General features: G+C 40.1%; 3 protein-coding genes across 8 annotated transcripts in view; all 3 read right to left on the reverse strand.

Annotated features, from left to right (window-relative positions):
* Positions 1-4,300, reverse strand: part of LOC104951657 (ankyrin repeat domain-containing protein 33B-like) — a 14,344-nt gene extending 10,044 nt beyond the window's left edge. Inside the window, exon 1 of the mRNA XM_010778367.1 lies at positions 3,428-4,300. Within this exon, the coding sequence (XP_010776669.1) occupies positions 3,428-3,874 (447 nt within the window). The 5' untranslated portion in view covers positions 3,875-4,300. The remainder of the gene's footprint in view (positions 1-3,427) is intronic.
* A 1,801-nt stretch (positions 4,301-6,101) lies between these two features.
* On the reverse strand, positions 6,102-13,785 carry ropn1l (rhophilin associated tail protein 1-like). 4 transcript variants are annotated; one of them, XM_010778370.1, is made up of 7 exons: positions 13,448-13,784; positions 13,052-13,184; positions 12,212-12,335; positions 11,332-11,493; positions 10,527-10,702; positions 7,729-7,839; positions 7,317-7,407 (listed from the first exon to the last, which is right to left on the reverse strand). In XM_010778370.1, the coding sequence occupies exons 2-6, from the start codon at positions 13,180-13,182 to the stop codon at positions 7,740-7,742; spliced, it is 693 nt and encodes a 230-aa protein (XP_010776672.1). In that variant the 5' UTR covers positions 13,183-13,184; positions 13,448-13,784; the 3' UTR covers positions 7,317-7,407; positions 7,729-7,739. The 4 variants fall into 4 exon arrangements, with proteins under 4 accessions (XP_010776670.1, XP_010776672.1, XP_010776673.1 ...); XM_010778368.1 differs by lacking the exon at positions 7,729-7,839 and having other exon boundaries at positions 6,102-7,407; positions 13,448-13,780; XM_010778371.1 differs by lacking the exon at positions 7,317-7,407 and having other exon boundaries at positions 7,742-7,865; positions 13,448-13,783.
* An 89-nt stretch (positions 13,786-13,874) lies between these two features.
* nup58 (nucleoporin 58) lies at positions 13,875-26,829 on the reverse strand. 3 transcript variants are annotated; one of them, XM_010778373.1, is made up of 14 exons: positions 26,444-26,829; positions 25,720-25,883; positions 25,586-25,618; positions 25,222-25,491; positions 24,793-24,952; positions 24,523-24,588; positions 24,228-24,402; positions 23,643-23,722; positions 23,384-23,502; positions 23,022-23,104; positions 22,709-22,910; positions 17,291-17,374; positions 15,828-15,923; positions 13,875-15,401 (listed from the first exon to the last, which is right to left on the reverse strand). In XM_010778373.1, the coding sequence occupies exons 1-14, from the start codon at positions 26,521-26,523 to the stop codon at positions 15,235-15,237; spliced, it is 1,779 nt and encodes a 592-aa protein (XP_010776675.1). In that variant the 5' UTR covers positions 26,524-26,829; the 3' UTR covers positions 13,875-15,234. The 3 variants fall into 3 exon arrangements, with proteins under 3 accessions (XP_010776675.1, XP_010776676.1, XP_010776677.1); XM_010778374.1 differs by lacking the exon at positions 15,828-15,923; XM_010778375.1 differs by lacking the exons at positions 15,828-15,923; positions 17,291-17,374.
* Between the last annotated feature and the right edge of the window lie 513 nt (positions 26,830-27,342).

Below are 27,342 nucleotides of genomic sequence, written 5' to 3' on the forward strand. Positions count from 1 at the left end.
CTTTCTTCAATGTTTTAATTTTTACAACACAGTTCCAATAGATCGGGGATTTGTGTGGCGCAGTGGGTAGTGCGTTGGTGTTCGGATCAGGGGAGGACAGTTTCAAACCCCACTGCAGTCAGCATGTCGTTGTGTCCCTGGGCAAGACACTCCACCCCAAAATGTCTCCTGTGGGGATTGTCCACAGTATTGAGTATGTACGTCGCTTTCGATAAAAGCGTCTAACATGTAACATGTAATGTAATCCTACATCCTCTACGACAGTCACAACACTGAGAACATACTGTGGAGAACCAGAAGCCAACAGCATAATTACTGTGCCGTAATCATATACAAGGAAAATTAAATAAAAGTACTTAAGACCGACTTCATGGCTTCTCATTAACTTTATTGCTAAATGTGGCTGTGTTGTTTGTCAATTTTTCTCTATCTTCACAGTAAAGGGACTGTCTGTTTATGCCTGGCATCTGATGTTGTGAGCCTGATAACAAGTTTTAACATGTTAGCTTGCCAAAGGAAAGGATGAATGTATTTTTTTTTAAAGGCTTGATTGAGTAACCAAGAATGTATTCCAATAAAAGTTTAAAGTGGTAAACGTGTGATGTTATTAGGCATCGGCTATAGAGACAAACACACCCATGTGGACACTTTAGTGCAAAAATCTATTGTTCCTGCTTGCCATAATATATCCAAACACATTCTTCATTCTTATATCAGCCACATGTCTAAAATAAACTTGTTTTATGTTGCAGCAGAAGGTGAAAATCTACCTGACTAGTATTTACATCAAGGGTTAATATCCTGTGTTGGCCAGCATTAATTAACCTTGATAAATGGCAATTAGGCAAAACACAGACTCCCTACCATTCTGATGCTGATCCTGACCACAGATTTTTTCTGCGTCTTCAGGGCCTTTTGACTTGGCCCAATATATCACGCTGGACACTGCTGATGAGCTGAAGGGGAAATGACGTACGCTGCATTCGGTAAGCCCAAGCCTAGGGATGTAACACCCGTCTTTGTTTTGCAAATCACATAGTCAGGCTGTCTGCTATATTGGGATGTTGACATCTGTGTCAGGATGTTGAGCACACACACATGAGCTAATGAGCTTAACAGATTCATATCAACATGTGTTTCCACTGGAGGGGTTTCCTAACCTGTATTCTGTCTACAGTACCCTGAGGTCAGAGGGCATGGCAAAGCAAACGGTGAATGCACTAGCACACATCCTGGTTATCTATGCAAACACATGACTGTCTTTCACTGCTGACACACACATATTACACAAACACACACAAGCCAACTGGGTCCAGGCATGTGTTTTAGGATGCCCACTTAATTAACCCCCTCCATCTTGCATGTCAGAAGAGAAATATTACATTCCAATGATGTCATTTCTACTCTTCCTTTCCATGACTTCATCAGTAATTACATACAGAAAAATGAGGAGGGACAGGCAGGGATAAATGATGGGGAAATAGTAGAAGAGATGAGGAGAGATGGAGGTAGCTTTAAGGTTAAAGACAGATTTGTTATGTAAGGTCCTGACCAGCTGGATGGAGAAGGTAAATGAATAAAACACACTTTCTCCCCCAGCAACTACGTTTCACTCCAAACTTCTCTACTGGAGTTTTTTAGTTGCCAATGTTAAAAAAAACTACCGTAATCTTCCATATGTGAGGGTAAAAGATGTCCTGGTAATGAGAAAAAGGGCTTTGTCAACTTGTTTCAGCAAAACATGGAGGAAAATACATGGAGTCACATCAAAGCTAGATTTAAGGCATGTGATTCTTCTTCGGCATTGTGCCCGTTGCTAGCTAATGCAATTACTTTTAGGGAAATGTCCAGATCAAAGAAAACTAGTTTGGCGTTCCATCATTATGGATTTATCTCTTTGCCCTGGCCCGCAGTTCTTTAGCAGGACTGAAGCGTTACACAAGGCTTGAGGGATACATACAGTACTATGATGCACTGCAGATAAGATGTTCAATATTCGTTTTGTTTTGATTAATTACCTTTAGTAATAAATATTAATTTGTGTGTGTAATTTAAATTCAACGGACTGAAGTTGGACATGATTGATTTTACGTTGCAATTCATGTAAGTCTTTGATACAAGTCGATAGAATATTTCCACCAACAGAGCTGTTGCTTCCCTATTGTGGAATTTATTGCTTTGGGTCATTAGCAAGACTGTTCAAATTGCTCTTAGACGCACTAATGCCATCATTTCATTGGTCGATAATGTGTTTACCCACACTCCCACACATTGAATCCAAATCCAGAATAAAAAGCACACACACACCCTCACTTGAATTGACCTGCATGGCCACACACACACACACACACACACACACACACACACACACACACACACACACACACACACACACACACACACACACACACACACACACACACACTGGAGACTGTGTTCTGTTAACGGTGAGAGACTTCACTGTTTTTGTAGAGTTTGAGGCTGCTCGCTCTTGCAAAACTGAGGTCTGTCAACAAACACACACACACATACCTGTCAGAAAGTACCAGCTTGGTATGAAAAATTATAAAGTATAAAGGTGTGAGCTTATTATAGAAATAAACTGAACCAAGGGAATAAAGAACATATATAGAAGATTTAAAACGTGGCCTTCTCAAGCACACATCACCTCTTCAATAAATATCAAATGAATATTCAATTTTATATTTGATTGATTTTTAATTGATTATGATAAGTATGTTGCAGCCTCATTGGGATACTGGTGTAATAGCTATTTTTAGACTGGCAGGACAGCATGGGCCTTGAACAGTAAGCCACTCAGCCGAGCTCAGGCTTCATTATCTGAATACCTAGGCTCCTGAATCTGGGGCTCTTAACTTGTTGCACAGAGGGAAAGGAGGATAACCAAGGCCGTCCATCTATGTGTTTCAGTTAGGTACTACAATAATAGAACTACACTTAATCAGCTAGTTAGTAACCCTGAGCAAGTACATTTAAAACATCCAAAACAAAAAAATGTGGCTACTGGATGTAAAACTTTAAGAAAGTATTGTCCCGCACATTAGGCCAGGCTCATGACTTAAGGTCATTTTCTATATTAATGTGGAAAACACTTGGTCACTAAGATCACAATTGCAAATGTGTTTATTGGTGTCTAAGGGGTATGTTTCCTCCATACATTTGTGTTGTTGCTCTCTTTGTGTTTTACATGTAAAAGTTGTTTTGAAAAAAATGCTTTACATATTAAGTTTGATGATGATTATTATTGCTGTGTGGTAGTAGTACTACTCAAATTATTATTATTATTATTAGTCTGTTTCAAGTTAAGTTTCCATGTGCTAGTTTGATGTCAAAGTGTAGGTCTATTCTGATTTAGCTGCTGTGTGAAATAACTCTGTGTCTCTCCTTCAGCCTCGGTGCTCCATACCCTGTTATTCCTGTCCTTCTCATTGACCTCCTCCTTCACCCCGTGCCTTATCATGATCCGGACGATAGCAGCGTTGTTGGTGCAGCACGCCTGGAAGAAAGACAGCGGCTCCGGGCTTTCCGGGGAGGGGGTGCTTTCCGAGTCCGCGAACACATCATCCGGCGGGTAGAAGGAGTCGTCCGACGCGATACTCCGACAGTCTTCCAAGTTCTCAAAGTCAACTTCTTCGAACTCATCTTCATCGTTTTCCTCCGCTCCATCGTCCTCTTCATCGTCCTCCTCGCACGAGCCCAGGTAGTCCTCGTCATCACAGTGTGACAGCGGCTCCTCCACTATGGTCGGGTGAACCTGGGTGATGTTTCCCCCGACCTTCTGCTGCCGCTGAAGGTGCTTGAGCCGTACCGACGAAGAGCCTCCTCCATCCCTGTCGTCCGTGATCAGTACCATCTAACTCCCGAGCCTAGGGCACTGTCCTCGGGGCAGAGTGCAGCGTGGGGCGCGAGGCGCGCACATGGGACAGCCTGTTTCTCCAGACAAGAGGGTAACCAAATGATCTACCTTAAAAAGTAATTTACGGGGGGCTAAATTTCACAAACTCCTTCACCTGAATACCGGCCTACTAGGTGAGCATGCCGCGTGTAGTTACCCATCAGTCATATACAGAAAGTTGACAGCCTGATGTCCATCTGAGCCGTGAACGTCACAAGTATACTCTTTCTTCCCGCGCCCCTAAAACGAAACCATGTTCAGTTGTAGTTCTCCGGTCCGGTAGCACTCGCAGGGAAATGAGATTCAGGCTTTAGCAGTGAGTAAAGCTACAGCAGAAAGTTAAAGTGCTGCGTACACGAGCGTCCCATGTAGAGAGACAGCAGCCTGTAAACCTAGTCGCGTAATCCGATTAGATGGGACTGGGAGTGGGACCTCTCTCTCTCTCTCTCTCTCTCTCTCTTCTCTCTCTCTCTCTCTCACACCCTCTAGAGATTCATTTTACTCTATAGAAGCAACCCTATAATAATCTTAGTATATTCATACAGGGCATTTTATGTGTATTTTTTCTAGCATATAAAATGCCACAGTGGCTAATTCAAATTAGTACAACTACAGTATTGAAAATGTATTCTTCTGAATTATTTATTTTGAGAAAATAATCCCCTACTCTATTTGTATTAATTTACGGTATTGTTCCCCATGTGATTCATGAAAATCACATGGGGAAAGCCAGCATTTTTTTATATCTTGACGGCATCACTTTTCTGTAAACTCACAGGGCTTTCCACTTTTCAGGTTTATAAAGCAGATTAAGTCTAAACAAAGGGATTACGATATGTTGTAATGTTTCTGGCACGTGGGTTACATTTTCTATTATCATATGTAGTATGATTCTGAGGCAATTCATTTTACCCACAGCCTCATCGTGTTCGGCCACCTTCCTCTCTCTCATTTTCTTTGGCTACTGGCCAATTGGAATAATAGAGATATTCACCATCCAGACAATTGGTGTCACTGAGATATCATTTTGATATTGATCACATTACCAGCATCAGATTATTTACTGGCTTTTCTGGTCATGTTGTTCACCTGTGAATGAGTACATGCTGAGATGTACATTTGCATTCTGTTTTGATGTTACCTAACATTTATCTCATATTGTTGTTCTCACTATCCACAGAAAGGTAGAATAAAAAATAGGATAAAACTAAAAGAGAATATGGCTTTACTGTTTTGTCCATCTATTGAGAATGCATGGCTTTGCAGAGTTTTGTGTAAAGTCTGCAGTTCTGTCATAGACATATTTACAGAGATGCTCCTTTTTCTCTCAGTAATTAATAACATCAGTTTGCTGACATCACCTGCTGTGGAAAAATCGAGTGCATAACAGTCCCTGTGTGTACCCATTATTATTCTACCTTCATCTGCCCCCAGCTGAGAGCTCTGCTCTCCTGTGGCTCTTTATCTCTATGGTATCGGTCGCCAGCTGTGCGGGTGACAGACAGTGTTAGCTCTGCCAACGATATATATCTGAGCAATGTTGCACCGTCTGGTCAAGCCACACACACAAACACCAGAGAACCAAGTTTTAAAATAATTGTCTCGATCTTCTGTTCAAACCAGGTTTCTGGTCAAGATAGACGTAGGGAGATGGTTCAGTATTGCTCACCAGCACGTTTGTCAGTTGCTCTGCATTTCTGAGGTCTACTTGTGAAGTAGTACTATGTCATAAATTTAAAAAACTCGACTATGCATTATTTCGACATACTATACCATGCCTTATTTCGACATAAAACACCATGTTTTGTTTTACTATGTCCAAATAAGGCATGGTATAGTATGTCCAGTATGTAGTGTGTAGACAAAGAAGATGTACCTTTATTGATCACTGTCTATAACGTGATGAAATAGTATTCTATACTATTTAATTTTTTGCATAATTTCGACAAACTATGCTACTCTATGTAGTTATTTCTGAATATTTCGACAAAATAGAGCCTTTCGAAAATATCAGGAAAAACAAAATAATTTCGTATGTTGAAATGATCAAAAAATGACAGAATTATGTCAGAAAAAGTAATTGTACAATGTGTAGAAAAATATGGGAAACGGTCTTAAAATAGAATGTTGAAACATTTATCAATGAGTCAATAACATACACATAATGAAAACGGGTCTAGTAATGTTTCAAATATAGCATGATAGGTCCACTTTAATACATTTATAAAATCACTCTTGGTTTATAAATGCTAGCATCCCAAATTAACTTAATGAGCATATTGACCTTGGTGCTGGTATTAGACAAGCTTCTACAGTCATTCCCCCATTTGGTTGTTTATATATTCCCCCTAAGACCACAAGCAGCCAGAACACACCAACACACCTCTTCGATGGCATACCCGAAGCAGGAGTGCAATACAAAGATCCCTGTGATCTCTTCTTGACACAAGTACTGAACTGTTTAGGTTTTTGTGGGGTGTGTGTGTGTGATGATAATTGTGAATGTTTACAACAAGGTTTTAATGGGTCCGCTTGTGTCTTAGATTTGCCAGAAAATTATGTTTTTCCACTTCATAGGAACGACTTAATGTAGTGATAATTAGTAGAGTGATTAGAAACACTTCATGTATTATTGCTCAATCAGTTCATGGGGTCGGGACGGACACCACTTATTATTAAGAGGCTAAGGACAACACTTCAATTCAGGGACAGAAAAAGCTTTCACTGCCAGTTGAATAAGAGCAATCGAATAGTGGTAATTAACTAATTTTAATCAGCCAGCAATGGACCATGATTTTGTGTGATGTGTGTTCATGTGTGTAAGAACAACGCCCAAATACAGCCTGGCCAAGTCAGCATTATGTATAGCTCGTCCCTCAAATGCTGTTCGAGGCGGAATCACTAATGATACAAAATACAATACAAAGATACCTAGATTGAAACATCTCACTGTGATGGTGAGGAATAGTGGGGAATGCAGAAGTGCTTTGAACTGTCATTATCCCAATAGCTGCAGGAACACTAGCTCAAAGAAAGAACATCTCTCTTGTAATACCAAATAATTACATATTTTCACTAGGAGTTCAGGTCTCAATAATTCATTTGCCATGTGCCAATCTGTGTCACTGTGGGGATTGTGAGATCATTGTTCCATAAAGAAGATAATGGGGAAGTGTGCTTGATTGACAGGTCCCTATCATATGCAGCCCTGGAGGTTTCTGCTGGCTCCTCCCACCTCAGCACCAAGATAATGTGAGTTGTAAACCCAAATCCAGCGCATTAGTTACATTAGACACAGAGTAGTGAAAGGTGTTTCGGTCTCACCTATAAACAAATGCATCAACACGCAGTCACTGTGTCAATGTTGTTCACATAATTGTTATTCCGCTCGTGAGGTTGCTTTGGCAAAGTTTGACGAAGCATGAGTCGTTGAGTCGATATTATCCTGATATATGAAGTCTAAAGGTTTAATCATCCCGTGTTGGAGCTCCCTGGAAAAAAAAAGCAAGTTGTTAGACATCTATGACTTGAATTTATACATTGTAAGCAATAAGTAAACAATTAAAAGTTCATAAGGTTCCTACAAAAAAGCAAAACTTGCAGGCTGTATAGCAACTTGTTGTGTTGTTTGGTCAATGGTGTACCTGGTGTCTCTTTTGAGTAAAGTTAGATAACTCATAAAAACTAACACATACTAATTCAAACAACCGTGCCTCACAATAGATCTAGAGTACAATATTAGCTGGTTGATAAAATATCCATGTTCTACACCTTCATAAAACAACATGCATCATGTTTTCCCTCATCCTTACCCTGAAATCTGTTACACAACAGCTTCAGAGACGAAAGCTGAAATGGAGCCTTTGTGTCCATTCTCTCTTCTCCTGTCTTTCTCACACGGCTCTGCTACATTTGTCGTGTCCCTGGAGATGTGATGTTATGGATAAAGCTTGAAGAAACAGTGAAGGGTTGTGCAACATGGTCCACCCTGGAGCAGAGATTCCTGAGACACTGACATCTTTGCAATGACATCATGTTTCTCCCAAGTAACACCATCCTTAAACAATGGGGCACACAGTTCTGAAGCTGTACTGTATGACCATTGTACTGGAGAGAGGATGGACCTGAAAAATAACTTTTAGTGGTATAGACATGTAAGGATGGGCCTACAAAGATTTCATTTAATTTCAATGTATTTGAGAATACTGTTGTGACTTTTTTAAGGTCTGTAAATACAGATTTTTGGGTGTTTTTACTTGAACTTATTGTCTTCGTGTTATAATAAATACATGGTAATAAGCTCCACGGTGGATTGTCTAGTTAAATCACAAGAATTTAAAGTACAATGTATTACTTTGCTTAAAGAAAGAAATGCAGAGGTAAAAAGGGTTATTGAAAAAGAAAAAGGCAGTTTCTGATATGTGAGAATCTACATTATTTTGTGGTACTTTTTTTACACTAAATAAAGTACTTATCTATCACTCAATGAATCTTGCAACATAAAGTGCTTCCTGACAGTTAAAATAAACACAGCACAAATACTTTTGAAGTCACAAGGTTTGTGTTGGGCATGTCAGCGATGCTCATTACTGCAACCTCCCATACTTCCCTGTCCACTGGAAAGTACCCACTTGGTATCAGGGACTTTCTGTGGAGAAGAAACTATGGCCCCGGAAGTTCCTGATCGTATTTAAAGTTTCAGGATTCCCGGTAAAGTTATTGCAGGTTTAGGAACGCAGGAATCAAAGTTTAAATGTACTTCTTCATTTGCAAATAATGTTCTGATACATGTTGTTCAAGTTTAAAATCGCAGTTGTTTGTAAGGCTGTAATGCTAAATCTTTGTTAGCTCATATCTCAGTTTCACCTGAATAAAAACAATCTGTTTTCCGCCCTGACAAAATGTCCTTTTTACGCTGCGTCATTTGGGTGGATAGCCTGCAGTTTTAAGGGATTCCATCTGTCCTTACTTCCCCTTTGACTCTCAGCTAAGATTCTGCGAGGGGTAAACTTGTTTCGCAACCTACTGCCAACTGCCTGAACTGGGAATTCCCACTGACCGTGTTAACTGCCCTGCTCGATAAAATACAGAGTTGAGTTTCACAACTAGAGGTTTAAGTATCTGTGTGTAAGGGGTAAAGAAACAGTCATATTGGGCCCATGTGACCACAGATTGTGCTCTCACACTGACATATGAAACAGCATATATTAATTATGATAGATTTGGTGTGACATTTATGCATACTGGTGTGAACCTTAGAGATTTCTTGGTCGTCCATGTGATTGTGTGTGCTTTGAGACGAGGGTAATAAACCTGTATGAGCGTGCATTTGAACTTGCCCATTACAAATATTGCACGGAGGAGTGAACAAAACACTGGGGGGGGGTTTTAGCTCTTTAACACAAGATGAAAATCACGCTCTTGTGACCTCGGAGCTTATCTCCTCACCTCTCCTCTTTCCCATCTGCTGGGTGAAATGAATACAGCAGAGAGGCCAAGTGCTGCGAGGCTGCAAGCTGAGGTTGTGTGTATGATAGAATAACTGGCAAACCCAGACATAAGGGAACAAGCAATAAAAAGCAAACACACTCCACCTGACAGTTTGGGTAAGGCAGCTTTGTGCCTCTCATGCTGCTCATTAAAAGATTCCAGCCTGACTCAAAATAGCAGCTTGTTCGGTTGGGCAGTGATGAATAATAACCCACTGTGTCTGATGCTAACAATTAATGGGCCCAATTTCTAAGTAATGAAACAACAGCTGTGCTTGAAGGAGCATTAGCACGCCCATTTATTAATCGAACGCTATCATTGTGTTACTTCTTTCCCTTTCTTTCCTATCTTCCATCGCTCCTTCGCTCACTTCCTGCTGATGCAGAAGTTGGAAACCTGAATCATGCCGTTCTGCTTGTTGCTGTCGGGAAGAGAAACCAGTGCAACAGCTCATGTCAGCAGCATAAGGATGTTCACAACAGTGAGTATAGCTCTTATAACTATCTGTGCCAACACTGACTGGCACAAAATGTTTAAAGCAGTGTTCAGCGCATCTCGAGTCATCAGTGCAGAAAAACATTGGCAGCTCACCTTCAGACTACTGTAGACTTTGAATGTATTTCTTGCATTTATTAAATTAAATATGTCTCTTGTCAATTATGACATGTCGTTTTCAAATGCTGGTCAGCAATTCCGCTGTTAATTGAATGTTCATCAGCAGCACCCTGTATAAGATTAAATAAACGAGGGGAAATGAAACATTCTGGTAGATGCCACATGAGGGTTTTTGAGGTTACATAAGTCCAACCTCTGTTGCCTCTCGGTTATTACTTGCAGATATCATATGACCTTGAAGATTTAATAAAATAAGGATTTTTTTATGAGATTTGACTGGAGCTACTGTATATCCAAGGGGAATTGATTCAAATGAGAAAAATAATTAGGCTGTTGGAGAAAAAAAGAAGTGGGTAGCATCCCTGTTGTTGATGCATATAAAACAGCCTCATTTTCCACCGCCTACATCCACTCTGCTTATTGCAAGTTGAAGTATGCCTGGTTTTCATGAGCATGCTGACAGCTATAATGCTGAGGAGAATGAACACACACAGATAACACTTACACTTGTGGCTGCAGGCTGCTGAGGAAGTTGTCGATGTGTTGCTGTGGCATGTCTCCGTCCAGGTGAGCCAGGAAGGTGTAGAGTTTGACGAAGGTGTCGAAGGGGATCCTCGCAGCACCGCCCTCCTCATCCTCTGTCAGGATCTCACAGGCAAACTTCAGAGAACTCACGAGGGTCTGAGGATGTGGCAGAAACAAGAAGCTGACGATAGGAATTTGTCAAAAGAAACAGACACACAAATACATAAATGTGTTTTCAGCATTCAAGGACGGTCAGGTCTTGTTGGAGCATCACACACTTCAAGTATACTTATCCACACACACACACACAAGTTACAAGCAGTGAAAACGAATTCAGTGCAGAACATGACTGCCCTCATGTGGTCAAAACATAAACAATCTCATACGTATAAGCATCCATCCAAAGTACTGACACTGAGCACATAATGCTGCACATGCTTTTGCAGATTCTACATAATCGTCTGTAAAGTTCTTCTTCGAGAAATTCTCCCTAATCTGTCTCCACTGCTCTATCTGCAACTTTAAAGCGAAACCATTGGCTTAAAGGCATCACAAAGATTCCGAGAAGGAATTATCTTTAGAGCCTGGGGACCTTGATGGGGAAGTCTGGATCACAGCCGTCTGGGTCTCGTCTAAACACTGGAAAACTAGACTGTGATATTGAACAAAGAAAAACACTATAGGACCTCCAGCTGTGCTTTGCCTCACAGAATGTTTTTTAAAACTCAAAGGAAATGGTATCAAGTGGTGTTAGCAATTATATCTGGCCTTATGTAACAACTCACCCCTCCCAGAGCACTGCAGCCCAGAGAGAACAATTCCATCCAGTCGATGTCTGAGCCAAAGCTGCCCAGCGACAGCAGGCTCTCCAGCTGATCCACGGGGAGACACAGGCCCTTCCACTTCTTCTGCACTTCCTCCTTGCTGCATGTTTTCCTGGGGGACAGCTGAGAGGGGAGGAAGTGTCAGTTTAGGGGAGATAAGGAGGACAAATGAGGTTATCTAGTTTACCAGATGAGTGTAAAAATCCCACTTTTTTATTTGTTGAAATAAACTTCAGTACTGGAGCTAGGGAATCACACAGCCGTACTAATGACCAAGCAAGATTTCCTTTACCGGTGGATTTTTCTGTATGGTCAGCTTTGTAATTAAGACACAGCTACAATGTATGAGCTTTAGTATCCCAGAGCAACAGGACAATTTGGGGCCATAAAGGAAGCAGACTTTTTAATTAAGTAAACAGAATTTAAATACTAAGATAACTGACATAAAAACTGAATGAGATGGCTTCCTGGAAAGATTAAAACTGTTGCTAAAGTGTTGGCCTTTAAGGAAATATTAAATATTCAGATCCTTTAATGAATCCACCACACCAAAATGCCAGTACAAGCCCCGGGTGATGTTTACTATAATATGAGACTTTAATTATTCACGTGAGGAAACAGCATAAGTGGAATATGCTGATACACACAGAAAAGTATGGATACTAAACTTAATGCAGCTATTAATTACAAAGTACAGTATATTAACTAGCCTGTACAGGGCATTACAACGGTAAAGCAGTGGAAAAATGCAATTTATTGATTTTCTTTCAATAGCAACAACATAAGGCAAACGATTATGTGATACTTTCTATGAGATTAGGCCCTGATGTAGAGGAAGTACCTGTTTGTGAAGAGTCTTGAGTAGACCTGGAGTCAGCCCAGTGTCAGTTCTCTGGGTGGCGGCATTCATCTCCAGCCTGTCCTTGACTGGCAGACACTCTCCTTTAGACAGCGCACTGAAGTATCTGAGAGAGGACACACACACTTACATAAACATACACACAAACATACACACACCTAAGCACCATTCCAATCAGATAAAGTCACAAAAGCAGACTATGTGCAATGACGCATACATTAGTCCAATTAAAGAAATGTTGTTTTTAGGACCATCAGTTGACTAAATTATAATGAGTAGTTTGTCTTAAGTTTAACGATTTGCATTTTGCTAAAAGGCGTATTTATCTTACTTCACAGTTTAGACAAGGTTTTCCTTCAACTTTAGAGCATTTCAGCATCAGAGGCGGCAGAGCCTGGTGTTACTTTAATAGCATCTAAACATCTTGTAACCCAGGAGACATTTGAGTTGTTTTTGTTTCACCATATGGCTCGCTTTATTGTCTTTTGCTGTAAACACTGCCAAGCTACATTGGCCAATTAAATAACAGATGATATGAGAGTCCTGAGGGGAACAAACACGCACTTTATCTTTCAATTGCATCCCGTACTTTCAAAGAGATTTTTCTTAGTTGAGAACGTCAGATAGTTTAACCGCTGCAGTAACACGGAGGCCCCTGGGATCCAATTACAGCCAGTCAATGCAGAGATGAGAAATGCACAGGTGAAAAGGGCCTGTCTTTTCATTCAATGATGCAGCTTGTGAGTTATGCTTTCTTCTTAAGAGATCACGATTGAAATAAAATACTAGCAACAATCCCTTTCAACACAGATTTAAACTTACGCCGCAGACCACACCAGCAAATCCTTGGGCTGTGTACGGATGGCTGCCTTAGTGAAGTTTTTCAGGATGTCTGGTAGCTCGGGGGGGATGTTGATTTGCTGGGAACAGTACATTGTGTCTGGAAGAGGCATGGCTGCAATATAAAACATTGCATTATTGTCAAATTAGCAGATGAGATGTGTCAGATAGCAGATCCAAGAGGGATGGGAACAACTGCAGCCTGCCACAAGTAGAGTAGGAGAAAATAAGCTACTTTCGATTACAAATACAAATGCATTATCTATTGAACGTCAAATGGATTGTTTACGTCAATGCTACCGGACACAAATTAGCCAAACGGCACTTTTACAACTCATTTTAACTGTCATAATATATAGCGAAATTAAGTAACATTACCTGGATAGTTCAACAATAACTGTTGGCAGAAATGTGGAAAGAAAGGCTCGAATAATGTTATAACACAATTGTGATGCGTGTTGCGTCGCGTAGCAACGGCGTTCTTCTTCTGCAGGGTAGCTGTGATGCTGCGTGAAGTGCACTGCTGCCCCCTTGTGGTGAGCAGAGTCAGTGGACAAAGCACATTTCATGTTTCAACAATTCCATATTTCTTAACATAATTTCACTAATTTGCACAAATAGCATTCCAATGATAAGATTATGTGCAGCTGTCATGCCCAGGAAATATGCATAAATCTTATTTCTATGAAGTGTGTTTTTTCATATATTAAGACGGTCTGTTGAGAACTAACATAAAAGTGATAAAAACTGGTGACACAAAATAAATTGGGTGATTCACATTCGACACAAATCATGACAGATACCATTCTGTGTCAGCATACATATTTATTGAAGTGATGCCATGAAACATCATTAAGATTTTATTATTAAACGGCTTCTTGAAAATACAGGTTTACACAGACTGTGATTAGAAAATAATAGTACAACTACCAGTATTTGGTAACCAAACAGAGATGGACAATTAAAAAAAGCAACTATAATAGACCAGAGACAAATTCATTCATGCACATTCACACAATCATTGTCAGGTCAAATACGCCAGTGCACATTTAATCTAGCACAAGTGGAATAGGTAGAATCTGCTTGTGAAATCCCTTTCAGATTCATCTAACTTAAGATGTAATGGGAGTCATGTTATACAATCACAGCATTCCCTCTCGCAAGTTCCTACGCTGGGCTAAATTAAATGTGTCTAAAAAGTAATTATCAAAAAATGATAAGGATGGAATCTATCAATAACAACACAGGTTATGTGGACTACATAATGGACTAGGAAGGTGCTAGTCCCCCTTTTCCCCTTCCCAGTGTCATCTCTTTCTCCACTTGATACAAAAATAAAGCTGTTCTTCCCCAAAAACCCACCCTGGACACTCTCCTGTGCCTATAAAACTATTCAGGATCAGATAGTACTGGAACTACACTGTTCCAGACTTATTTCCTCATAAGCCTTTTTTCTTTTTATATCATCTTACCCCTCCTGGACAAGACCTCAGCCAATCTATCATTAGATTGGCTTCAAATGCAGTTATAAGTTTGACAGAGTTTAGGTAAACTACTGAAAAAACTGTCAACCTCAAAGCACAAAATCAATATTCAGACCAAAGACATTCCTCAAAGATTACTGAACTATAAAAAACAGATCTGTCCATGGCTGGGATTCCCACGAGCATTGTAGCGCTACAGATTGTAATGTGCAGGCAGCATGTTTGAGTTAATGCAAACTCATATTTTAAATTATGCAAAGACAATTTTTAAGTTTTCCTTGAACTCCACTGTCTAGCAAATGTATTTAGTTGCCGGGCATCCAAAAGACCAAGGTCATTGAAGGAATTGAATTGTCTAATCTAATCTAATGAGAACATGTGAAGAGCAACACTTTAGGACTATAGACACCAATGTTTGTTAGAAAGATGTTTGTTGGTCATAGGATTTTGGTTTTCTCAATGTTTATTTAGTACATACCTCAATGTGATTTTAAAGTGTGATCCTGTGGTGTTGATTTATGGTTGTTTTAATCAAAGCCTGGATCATTTAGTCTGGTTAAAATGTTCTTTGTTCTGTAGTTGGATAGTGATTATTAAAGCACTGATATGCTTCTGGGAGACCAGGCCTTACCCGTTACAGACACCGAGCTAGTCAGTCAGGGTTTAAGTGTTTCTGTGGTTTTATCTCTTTCCCCTTTTGTTACCAGCAGGGGGTTTCTTGAGCTGGAGGAGGGGTGTTTGGCCGAAGCCTGCAGCTGCCGGGTTAGACACGCCAAAGGTCAGGCCAGCCGACGTGTTGAGGCCAGGGTTACTGAAGTTAAATCCTGAGGTGCTGCTGCTACCGAAACCTAGAGAAAACAAGAGGGAGGACGCAGGACAAAAAAGACAACAATATATTAGAGAAAACAAAAGTAATGGAGCAATTAAAGAACAGGAATAACGGTTATCCAGATTCCAGCATTTGCTAAATTTTGAACAGAAGTCGTCCAACCCAACACGAAATGCCCAAACTGCCAGCGCACTTAGCTAAAAGACTTACTACAAGGATAACGTTGTTGACCAAGCCTACTAGCAGAGAGGAAACCAGAGAATCTCATTACACTGACTGCATCTGCACATTGCTCACAGTAGCTTGACTTTTCTTGATGACGCTTACTCAAAATGTTCTCAATTCAGAGAGTACACTTTCAAACACAAGCCTGCTCAGACTCAGCTGTACTGTAATGCGTTGGGGCCAGGTGTGAGTGAAGGGGGGTGTATACAGTATGATGTACCTGCACTCAGACTGCCTCCTGTGGGCTTACTGGTGGAGAAGGCAAAAGAAGACCCCCCAGTCCCCACCCCACCAAATCCTGGCCCACCAACAAAACCTGTGGGAGAGAGTGACATGGAAGTCAGTTTGAGCTAATCACAAACTACACTAGGAGCAGTGGCTCGGGAGTACACACACACATCTGAGTCATTCCATGTCAAATCAGATTTTTGTTGGTTTTAGAACTTAAATAAATAGTACCGTAATTTTCGGACTATAAGCCGCACCAGCGGCATACCACTCTCGGTTCCACTTTTACTTTTGCGCGCTACCTGTCTCACTCTTTTCCGGCCTCCAGCTTTTCCTGCTGGAACCCGCCGCTTAAAGGTGGGGGTCCGCGGACCGGCCATAGAGCCCATAGAGTTAAAGGTGTTGGCCGTTAGCTGTAAAAATCCATAGATTAGCCGCACCGTTATATAAACCGCAGCGTCGAAAAATAGGGAAAAAGGCGCGGCTTATAGTCCGAAAATTACGGTATATCATCTACGCCTCTATCAGCAAATTATTTATTTTAATCAATTTATTATTTGAAAAACAATAAATTATTGATCAGCTTAAGTTATTATTAGTTATTATTTTTAAAAGTGTGACCAAATATCTAATTAGGAGGGGGGCTGCCTAATTTATCTTTTTACTTTAAAAATGGGCCAGTAATTAAATATATTACATATGCTTACGTCTTTCTGTGCCCCTACCAATTGTTGTGTCTCTAACAGTTTCATTTCTACACCTTTAAAATTTCCTTCTCTTAATATTCCAAAATGCTCATGTGCAACAAACTTTGTAAATCTGTGTAATATTTTTTGTTGTCAAATAGCATAGAAATTATTTAAAAAATAAGTCAAACAAAAGCCTCCATCACATTTGACATGAAATAACCCATATGGAAAACAGATATGCGAACCCTAACCGATAGAGCCCTCCACAGCTTAACCTCTGACTGGAGACGCAGTGCACTGCGGGGGGAAGCAAAGGCCGAAGAGAGAAAAACGTAATGAGAAGGAAAACCAAACACATCGACTACATGAGAACACGCACCTGGTGTGCGCTCAGACCACTTTTTCCAACACTGCCCAGATACTTTTAACTAGCTGTTGTAGCCAAGTGAATATGCCAGGTGACATGCAACAGTAAGTTGCATTTCTTTAGCAATGTTTTGGTGACCTGTGGCAAATGTTTGCTCAGTTTTTCTTGTGGTGTGAACGCACTTGACCACCTGCGCATGGAAGAACAGAAAAAAATAAACACTGCCAAGCTTTAACTCCACCAATCTCACACACACTGCCTACCACTACTTTCATTCAGGAGAAAACAAAGACCTCAAACACAAGGGCTTCTGGGGAAAGCTAGGCATTAGGACAACTGTCTACGGTGTAAGGGAAGGGCAAAACAGGGAAATATATTTATAAAAAAAAGAGGTTATACCTCCAAGGGTAGAAGAGCCCAAGCTAGTGCCCACTGCCGAGGCAAAGGGGTTTCCGAACCCTACCCCCAAGGGTGCCTGGGTCCCTATGACACAGAGAGAGAGCATATGCTTTACTCCTCTAAATGTGTGTGTTCAAAATCATCATCTCCTTTGACAGAAAAGTTGGTAAAGACATTCATTATGAAAAGGACATGTCATTTGTAATTTTATATCAAGATTCAAGTTTCCCCATGTATGTTATACCTCGCAGAGACAGAATGTCTGCAACATATAGTGGTAGCGTTTGAATATCACAAGATTACAGCGCTCAGTGCTTAAGAAATATAATACAACAGTATAACTGCCTTAAGAAAATGCATAATGCTATTACAACTGCAGTCAGCAAATACTATGTTACCAATAAATGATATTACATATTTATTTTAAACCAATAACATTCCAGGTAATGAATACAACGTGGGAAATGTGCTGCTAGTTCTTTCACTCAGAAACTTGTCTTTTTTTCCTTAATGCATTTTTTTCTTTTATGTAATCAAATTTGATAAAGTTTCCAATTATATTGCATTGTTAAATGAACTTCAGTCGAAAAAGAAACAAGGACAACCGTTTCTTTGTGTAAAAATTGATTTATTGTCAATTTAATATGCAATTCCACTGACATAAAACACAAACAAACATTTTAGAACATAACTGATTGTTAATTGCTAACTGCTACTGCATTTGACAAGTTTCCAAATTTTCAAGATTTCTGAGAGTGAATGAACTAGCATACGCCAAAAAAAGAAAAGAAATGCATCACACAATTATTGAATATAGCTTAAAAGGCACACCATATTATATATTAAATATACTGTATCAACAGGCATTGGTTATATAGGTTTAAACACATTCCTCTACAGGTAAAAGCACTCAAGATTTAGATAAGAAATGTGGATTTGGCATCTGCCTCAGTGTAAACTCAGTGATATGTTACAGTTAGCCTGTGGAAGTCATTGTTGTCACGTGATTAAAATGAGCTGTGTGTGAACCCTTTTAACCAGTGTATTTAAAAGACATTACAACCCAATTCTAGTTGTTTTAAACACAAACCTGCAGCTTGAATTCATTTACACATGATTGCAGGCTACAAACACTCTTTGTATGGACTCGGATCAAGTCTGATTTGTTGAGGTGACATGTATAGCTTTTCGGAAATCACCCAAGACCCCCCATGACACAATCTGCAATACTAGTACCGCCTGAAAATCAACTACAAAAAAGCATAAAGCAATGGTCAAAAGTCAAATGATTTAAGAGAAAATAATAACATAATAAAAAAAGTCAATGACAGCTAGCAACTCAAAAGACCAGACTCTCATTTTCGACTATTCGAGCCTATTTGAAAGAACTGCTGCGCTGAAGAGTAACACCACACGGAAACTAAAGAAACCATTTACACAACCTTTGAATAATCAATGAGTTTCACAATAACTCTCATTGAGTTGAACACTGTTGCTGGTACTGTGCCAACCAATCCAAAACTAATTCACATTATAAATTCTTCACTTCAAAAAAGGGGGAAAATCCCCTGCTGTCGAACAAACAGGAATAAGATGGCTAAATATTTACCATCACCTTCTGGGTCCATGCAGCTTTGACAGACCAATAATTACAACATCATTTATTCTTCATTATTATGCCAAGTACGTCTGTAGAAAGGTGGAAGACTATGTTTGAGCGTGTAAATAAAAGTCAAAGATTCTATCCACCTTGGAAATCTAGCTGACAAACATCCAGCTCGGACCGACATTGTATCTTAAACGTGTGGAGAGGTTGAAATGTCCGAAGCAGCAGTTTCTCTCTCAACAAGCAGCATCAACAGAGAATCCACTAGGTTGGGTTTACCAAGCACAATTGTAACTAGCAGCAATGTACAGATAAGTGCTGCAGAGAGAACTGTGAGTTTATATGAGAACTTTACAATGTTTTGTTATCCTCACTCTTCGAAGTGCCATTAATGCTATCTCCGGAAACTCAATTATTACAACTCGAGTTACATTCCTTTCATCGAACAATGGTGGGAAATGACTCCAATAAAAATGTGGACATACAATCTGACCCTGCTGATCTGTCTGTTTTGTTTGGCATCAATGTATTTTAGTAGACCAGTGTGAACAGTAAAACCAATCCTTTTCTTTTAAACTCACTCAAACCAACCACAAAGTAGAATTTCTACAATACTAAAAAAAAACGATACTCAAAAAAAACTTGCCTTGGCAAAGGTCCACAAAGTACCACCATCTTGGATATAATGAAAATGAAATTACAACTTGTTCCAGCACTGTAACACTGACAGTAGCCCTTAGGTGAAATAGCTTAAATCAAGTAAGAATGGTAAGCAGTATTGAACAGTGAGTTAATGCAGACTTTTGTTGCCACTGTTGACTAGCCATATTGTTACTGAACCTTCATTTGGCTCGTTGTTCACAGCACTTGATTGAAAACAAACACTGAGCATCCCTGCCTTAAGAGCAGCAATACGTGACGAACACCAGCGATATTTTACAAGGTCAACAGCCTTGCTTTTACTCTAAGACAGAATAATTGCAGTAATGGAAAGACAATATCTTAGTTTGAACGTTAAGTTCAGGCCATTACATTGTTCATACTTTCAGTCCCGAGTCTTTTGGCATCTTTCACCTTCGGCCTATCGAGAGACAAATCTGAACAGACGTTTGGCCTTCACAATCAACCAGCACACAACCAGTGTTCGGGTCAAACACAAATCTGACTGGAGTTAGCGCCACCGTGCTGCATGGTTAGTGTTGCGAGTGCTGCGATACTGGCCACCCCAATAACAGACTCAGCACCAACCAAAAGTAAAATTGAAATAAATAGGTAAATAAATACTGAACAGAACCAAACAAAGACTTGTCTAGCCTTGGAGTTGAAATGAAATGACTTATTTAAATATATAAAAAAACTATTTGACAAAATAATTGGAGTTACCTTAAAAAAGACAATCGTTTTACCTAGTCCCCCACTCTGGGATTAACTGACTTGCAAAGCAATGACTATGAATATTTTACAGCTAGCTAGAATACGCAGAGAACACAAACTAATGATTAGAAATAGATTTGGCATTATACGAGATAAAAAATGGAAAGCAGCACACAAATCAATCTCTTCAGTAGGCACCAAGGTAGTGTCTCTACATACACACAGGTATTGTACGTACTGTAGCTAAAGGGCTTGATGTGAAGAGCTTGTTTCTGCACATTAGGGTCAAGCAATACTTGGCATTTAGACTAGATGCTAATTCAGAGAAGCGTCTGCATGTCCTGCTAAGACATCAGAGGTATAAGAATGTTCATATGACACTGACAAATAAGCAACATTCATTGTCTGGGTAACAATTGAGGAATATTGGATCTGATGATAATGATAATTATCAGCAAAAGGCACTTTCACACCGCAGTACTTTTCCCACTTTAGTTCCGAAATCTCGCGTTCACACCAAAAAGAGCCGGAACTAAAATTAGTTCATCAGAACCTTTTTTACCCCCTTCTCCGTCCCTGCTAGAGAGCAGGTACTTTCGTGGGAGAAAAAGGTTCCTATTTCTGATTGGCTGGGCGGATTGCAAACCACGGCCAGTAAAACTCCCAAAAAGTTTTGTGAAGCCGCCATTTTATTATCCTCGCATTTGCATTAGCCCAGCGCAGAAACGCAGAGAGACTAACTTATGGCAAGACAAAATAAAACATGGGAGCGGTGGATATGAGGAGGTGTCAGCGTTCTGGCGATTTACTCGGAAGGCTTCAGTAGAAGCCAGTCCCCAACTCCGGGGACTTCCGGCCGGGGACTTCGGGTGGCAGTATACGCCGTGAAGTTGTTTGCGGCCTGCCAGTAAACCCAAAGCAGAAGAAGAAGAAGAATTGACGTCAGCGGCTTCATTTGCCTAATCCTCCCCGGGGGACTTATTCCGGTGTTAACGCGATCTGTACTTAGTTCATCAGAACTAAAGAGTTCTGATGAACTAAGTTCTCATGAACCTTTGTGGGAAAAGTACTGCGGTGTGAAAGCGCCTAAAGACTTTCAAATGAAACCACACTTGAAATATTGCTTTCAAACTTCGTCTTTCCTAACCCCAACAAAAAAGGCAGCAGGAACATGCTAACATACACAGTAGCTTAGTTTGTTCATAGTAGGTAAGTGCCCTGATATGCCAGTAAAACGGCCTACTAACCGAAGCCTACAAAAAAGGCTGAACATCTGTTTAACACCTCACCGATGAATGTGGCAACAACCATTATGGAAACTACTTTTAACATAGTTAACATTTGTAGTATATTGTGCAGGCTTATTTAAGTATTTTTTGGGATGCGTACATCATCAAGTTATAGAAAAAGTTGAAGACACTAATCTGTGAGTAAGCAGTAAACTAAATTCAACAATCAATCTTCACCTGTCTGCTTATGCTGGGTGTTAATACTGTGTTGAATAATATTTTAAATATGTTTTTGTTTGTACATCCTCTACAGAAGATGGAAATGATTGAACAGGTTGTATGACACATTTGAGGAACATATCTTACATTTCTTTAATAAATAAATAAGACTGGCTTTTTGATGTAGGCATTTAGTTCAATTATGGTTCATTATAAGTATGGTAGCCAATAAATGTAGGTTTGGCTTGAAGTAGACTATTTTGGCAAGTCGAGAGAAGCTCCATGCTTCAATGAACATTCAATCTTTATTTGACACTGTTCTTAGAAATGTCCTTTATCGTCGTTGTAAGCGGATGCCATTTGGCTTCTGATCGATTCTTTACATTAAAGAGACCTCTCGACAGTTAGACTGAAGAGAGTAGGAGCTACATTATAATCTGTTTACCCTCATAGACCAGATAATTGGCAAGTACATCTAAATTACACGGCAAGTGTCTATTGCGTCTAATCCCATCACATAACTTCATTAAGTTGGCTCATTTCAGGCACCCTAAATTACATTTAATTTAGGAGCTCTGATTGTAACTTCAAGACTCAAGTGAGTTAATTTGAGATAGCTGGACGCTCCCATTATAAAAAAACGCATTCTAAGTCGGCTTCATCTACCTGCTCTAAAATACTCTTGGAGATGGTACAGAGCTAAATTAGATAAAGTAGGTTATTATATCCTTGGTAGTGTTTGTATGTCAAGATGGTAAGGCAGCACAAAGGTTTGTTGTAAGAGTTTAGCAACTGATTTCTCATCTTCATTCTTTCATTAGAGAAATACATACACATTAACTTTTTTAATCTTTTCAATTCTGTCACCTTCTCACCTTTCTACTCGCACTATTGCCTCATTATAAAAACACTGTTTTCCTGTCCCTCCTCTCCCTCTTTCATTTTAAGATGAGAAGAAGAAAACTTTCTAGAACTTGTAGGCAGTCAGACCTGGAGTTGGCTGCTGTTGCTGGGTCAACGTGGCTGCCATGGCAACCGCTGCAGCGTTGGGCACATTAGAGAAAGGGGCCGGCCCCGTCGTGACTCGCGGCGTGCTCTGCCACTTCCTGTTTGACGCCCGTTTGGACTCAAAGACGTCCGTAGAGTCTTCTAGAAAGGCCCGGCGGTAGGAGAGGTATTGGTGCTTCAAGATCTATTATGACAGATGAAAGGGATAGAGGGAAACACATTTTCTATTCAAATACTGACACAGTTGATAAAAGTTGCAATCATTTTCAAACAAAGCTAGAGGAAAATAACTGACCTTGACATTCTCATGAACAGACTGGAGCTGGGCAGCCTGTGCGACAAATGTCTGGTACAACTTCTGCATAGCCATGGTCAAGTCTGGAAACAAAAGCGTACACAGTATAATAATCTGGGTTTTTGTTGTGGATCCGAACAGAGGATTATTTTTCCGTGTACTCAATGTGGGAAAATGCTTTCCAGTTATACAGTCATCAGCTTTAATATTGATATAAAAACTAGTTTATCCGATTTCGCTTATACTCACAATATACATCCTGTGAGTCACCATGATGAGAGCAGTTTAACATTTCAAGACACATTTGACCTAGTTTACAGTAAAGTAATGACCCATCTGTCAAGGGAGACAAATGTTCTTACCCTGAGGAGTGATGTGGGAGCCACTGCTCTGTGTTGTCAGGTGGTTCTCCAATTCTTCTATCTGCTGTCGGTACTGCTGCAACTGAACCTCAAACTGCTCTACCAGGCTCCGGAAATAACTAAAAGACAAGAAACGTACACATATCTTTTTTAGAGACAAGCATTAGGGGCATAATGACTTAACAGGCCATAAAGCTGAAACTGCTGCACACATACACCTTTGATTTGCTTCAGGACTACTATCTGGGGGCTAACTTACTCTGATGGAGCATTGTTCTCATGCTGAAGTCCAGGGGGGGTCTTCTGTGTACGCAGTGCTATGTCAGCATTTTTCAACTCCTTCAATACAAAGGGGAAAAAAAATCAGAGGCACATTTTTTAAAAGTTTCTTAAGGATACTATCATTTTCTTGGAGGGCACTTTGCACTTTTCAGTTCATGAGCTGAGAGTAACAGACATGGTAAAGAAGCTATAGGTATGCCACAAGATAAGGAAAAACTCGTATCCATCTTGGTCTAGCAATGGAGCATCTTTTCTTGTCATTTCCCATCACAGACAAGAAATTGATAACGTTGACTAAAAAAAAAAAAAACTCAAATTCTGTTCTTGCACAATATATAGCGATTCAAACATTTTCAATTACCCGTGCCAATAAGGTCCATTGTTTAGTTTCGTCTAATACGTCAAGGACTTCCTTTTAACCCCTCTCATTTCCAAATTCAAAGACCCGTAGTAACCATATACAACATAACATTTGTGTTTATATAAGATTTTTGATTCAGAATAAAAAGACACCTAATACCACACACACTAAAGATTGTGTGTGCACATGTACAGTATTTACCTGCGCTGTTTCCATCTTGAGCTTGTCGATGGCCAGAGCTTGGCGCTGCAGGCCGCTGGCGCTGACAGAGAGAGACTGTTTGAGGCTCTTGATGTCGTCTTGGACTTTAGAAATGGCCTTAGATGACATCCTGCTGATGTCTTCCTGAACCTGTTTCTGGTCTTTAACAAATTTTCTATGAAAATGAATGAAAGAGACAATTGATAATAACTCAACACAATTGTTTTGCCAGCAATACATTTTGGTGCACTAGTACCAATTTCTAATAGACAATATAAACACATACAACACTTACTGGAAATTCTCAACATCCTGACAAATAACTGGTGGTAGGTTCTCATCTTTCAAAGCTTTACTGTCCCTGCGAGAGAAAGAGTGCATTTCATTACAACACGCAGAACATTCCTTGCTGATCAGATATACACATAGCAGAGTAGGAAGCCACTGAATGGCTCCCAGTAAACAGTTGTTTACACTATAATCCATTATAGCATATAGAGTTATTGAAAGTTCTAGCATTAACTTTCAGCAAAAAACCACACACATGTTGGTAAGCAGGACTTACTTTGCATTGGCTCCAGATGATGTGTCGCTCTTATTCTCAGAGGACGTGCTGAAGTCGACTCCACCCAGGCCAAGACTGGGGGCCGGGGCCACTGCTGATGCAGTGGAGGAAGCTAGCAGAGAACCTAACGTTAACCCACCTCCAAGAGTCTGACCCAAACCTGCAACACCAAGTAAACACAAACATAGGTTTTAATAATGGGTAACATTGTTAAGACTGATTACTAAAAATACATAGTCCTTAGTTAAGAAGGTTGAGTTACTAAAATGTAAACATTGATGACCTCCTTGAAAATCTAAAGGCATAGCAATGTGCAAAGGTCATTAACATACTCACTGACCAAAATCAACAGAACCCATTAATTACTCTCAGTTAATCTATATGACTTCATACTTGCATTGGACAAGCTCAGTGTGTGTTGCATCTCACCTGAAGCCAAAGTGTTGGCGAAGAGACTTCCGCCCAGTGTTTGGCCTGTTAAGGATGCTGCTGTGGTGGTTGCTGCACCCCCAAGACCCAGGCCGAAGGCTGAAGTCTGCTGTGGAGCTGTGGCTGTCAGGACAGAGCCGAACGATAAGCCTGCCACTCCAGGAGCTGCCAAGGGCGTGGAGGTGGTGAGGGAGAAGGGTGTTGCTGAGGCGGTGGGCTTGTTGAAGGCCAAGCTAAAACCAGTGGCTGCACCTGTAGCAGCAGGTGCACCTGAGAGAAAATAGGCACAGAAAGCAAGGTTATAACCTGATTTCATTAACTTTCAATTAAGTTACTTCAGAAATATACCAAAAAACAAACATACCTAATGTAAGGCCTGTAGTGGGTGCAACAGCACCTAAAAGAGAACAACATAAGACAAGGGGTAAGAATGAAGTCACGCAGGAGTTTATGATAGTGTTTACCACTGGGTTTTTTAAATCTGTGTAACAGTATTACCTGATGCAGGTGTGTTGAAAGAGAATCCTCCAGTAGGTTTCTGACCGAAGAGACCGCCTCCAAGTCCGAGAGATGGGGTGGCACCTGTGGTGGCAGTAAGGGTTGTGGCTGCTGTACCGAGGGCTGTGCCCATAGAGAAGCCACCGGCATTGGCTGCAGGTGTACTACAAATGCAAAAGGAAGACAATTAGTCACATGACCACAGCTCCTTAGTGATACCAGAGTCAAGACGTAAACAAAGAAACAGTTGTTGGACATTGTCCAAGTAATGCAATATAACGTGATACTTGTAAATAATCAATAGAAAGACGTAAACATGCCCTCTTACTTTTACTTTCACTTTCCACATCTTACTTGTTGCATATAACACAAAGAGTGCAGCTTATCAATACAAGTACAATCTAGTAAAACAAAGTGAAAGCTGTGACAATGTAAAGTCCCTTTTGCTAAGAATGTCACTCAAAATGTGCCTTTTACTACTCAACTGACAGATCACAACTTTGAAGTTATATCATTATGGTTAGGTTTCTCTTGCAAACATAATAAGAAGCAACTCGCCTCGCATTGTATTGTTCTTTACAAAAGTAAGTTACATTAACGATTCCGGCACAGTAACACCGGTAACCTTAATGTAAAACGAAACACGTTTTCTTACAGGCTAACGTCAGATTAACTTTGTCTATGCTAACGTTAGCAAAGGCGGCTATTTTAAACATGTCATTACCTGGTTGCGCCTCCAAATGAGAATCCCCCACCAGGGTTGACGGCTCCCAGGGTCCCTGTTCCAAAGTTAAATCCAGACATGTTGTCTTAGAAGCAACGCATTAACACAAACAGGTGATTTGGACACTCATGAAGACACTCAGCATCACAGCTAACACGCTAGTTAGCTTTGAAAGATGCCCGCGTGAGGGCCAAATCTTCGGTCTTGCCTTTAAAAGACCAGATCAAATGTTGGCTTTTTCAAAAAATGCTAAGGTTCAATGCGGACCCTTCCGTTGCAGTGTTCGCAACCCTTTCTTATGTGTTTCAGATAATTAAAGACGCCTAATATTGCATGTCAAATCCTCGCATGGTGTTACTTTTCCTATTACCCGCCTGGTGTTTCCTTAATGCTGTTGCATTTTGGGTAATCTCTTTTCAAACTACATTTCCCATACTCCCTTTCGCTGTTTTTGTGTCGCGTGATGCCTCACACATGCGCAAAGTTAGTACTTCCGGACGTTAACAAAACCACGGCCTTGCTTTCAAAATAAAAGATAGCATTCGAAAGTTAAAAAAATATAGTAAAGACAAACTTTATGTATTTGAAATGGTGTTCAAATTCAAACACGATCTGCACCTCACAATGCTGTTTCGCCCACACTTTATTTTTTGGCCAGTATTTGTAACTTCTTATTGTTCTGCATAACAGTCATAAGAGCTCTTTAATGTCTAATGTATGTTATACTGTATGCCTTTTGTATTATATGTCTTTTCTGTGTTTTTTCACAGAAAATTAAGAAAATAAATAATAATTGAAATACATACATATTTAAAAGACATTGGAGAAATTCCTGCGTGACCATGTTGTGCTTTTATTTTGAAAAGTATGCAACATCAAGTGTTGACGTTATTTCCCGG

This window comes from Notothenia coriiceps, unplaced genomic scaffold (assembly GCF_000735185.1).
Source record: "Notothenia coriiceps isolate Sejong01 unplaced genomic scaffold, NC01 NC01_scaffold00019001, whole genome shotgun sequence".
Classification (NCBI taxonomy): domain Eukaryota; kingdom Metazoa; phylum Chordata; class Actinopteri; order Perciformes; family Nototheniidae; genus Notothenia; species Notothenia coriiceps.

Coding starts and splice junctions, on each gene's coding strand:
- ropn1l (XM_010778368.1), bottom strand. CDS start 13,182: ATGCCTCTTCCAGACACAATGTACTGTTCCCAGCAAATCAACATCCCC. Junction 10,703..11,331: donor GCTGCAGTGCTCTGGGAGGG/GTGAGTTGTTAC, acceptor CCACATCCTCAG/ACCCTCGTGAGTTCTCTGAA. Junction 7,408..10,526: donor AGCAGCCTGCAGCCACAAGT/GTAAGTGTTATC, acceptor TTTTTTTTCCAG/GGAGCTCCAACACGGGATGA.
- nup58 (XM_010778373.1), bottom strand. CDS start 26,523: ATGTCTGGATTTAACTTTGGAACAGGGACCCTGGGAGCCGTCAACCCT. Junction 25,492..25,585: donor CACTACAGGCCTTACATTAG/GTATGTTTGTTT, acceptor ATTTTCTCTCAG/GTGCACCTGCTGCTACAGGT. Junction 23,105..23,383: donor CTCCCACATCACTCCTCAGG/GTAAGAACATTT, acceptor TTTTGTTTCCAG/ACTTGACCATGGCTATGCAG.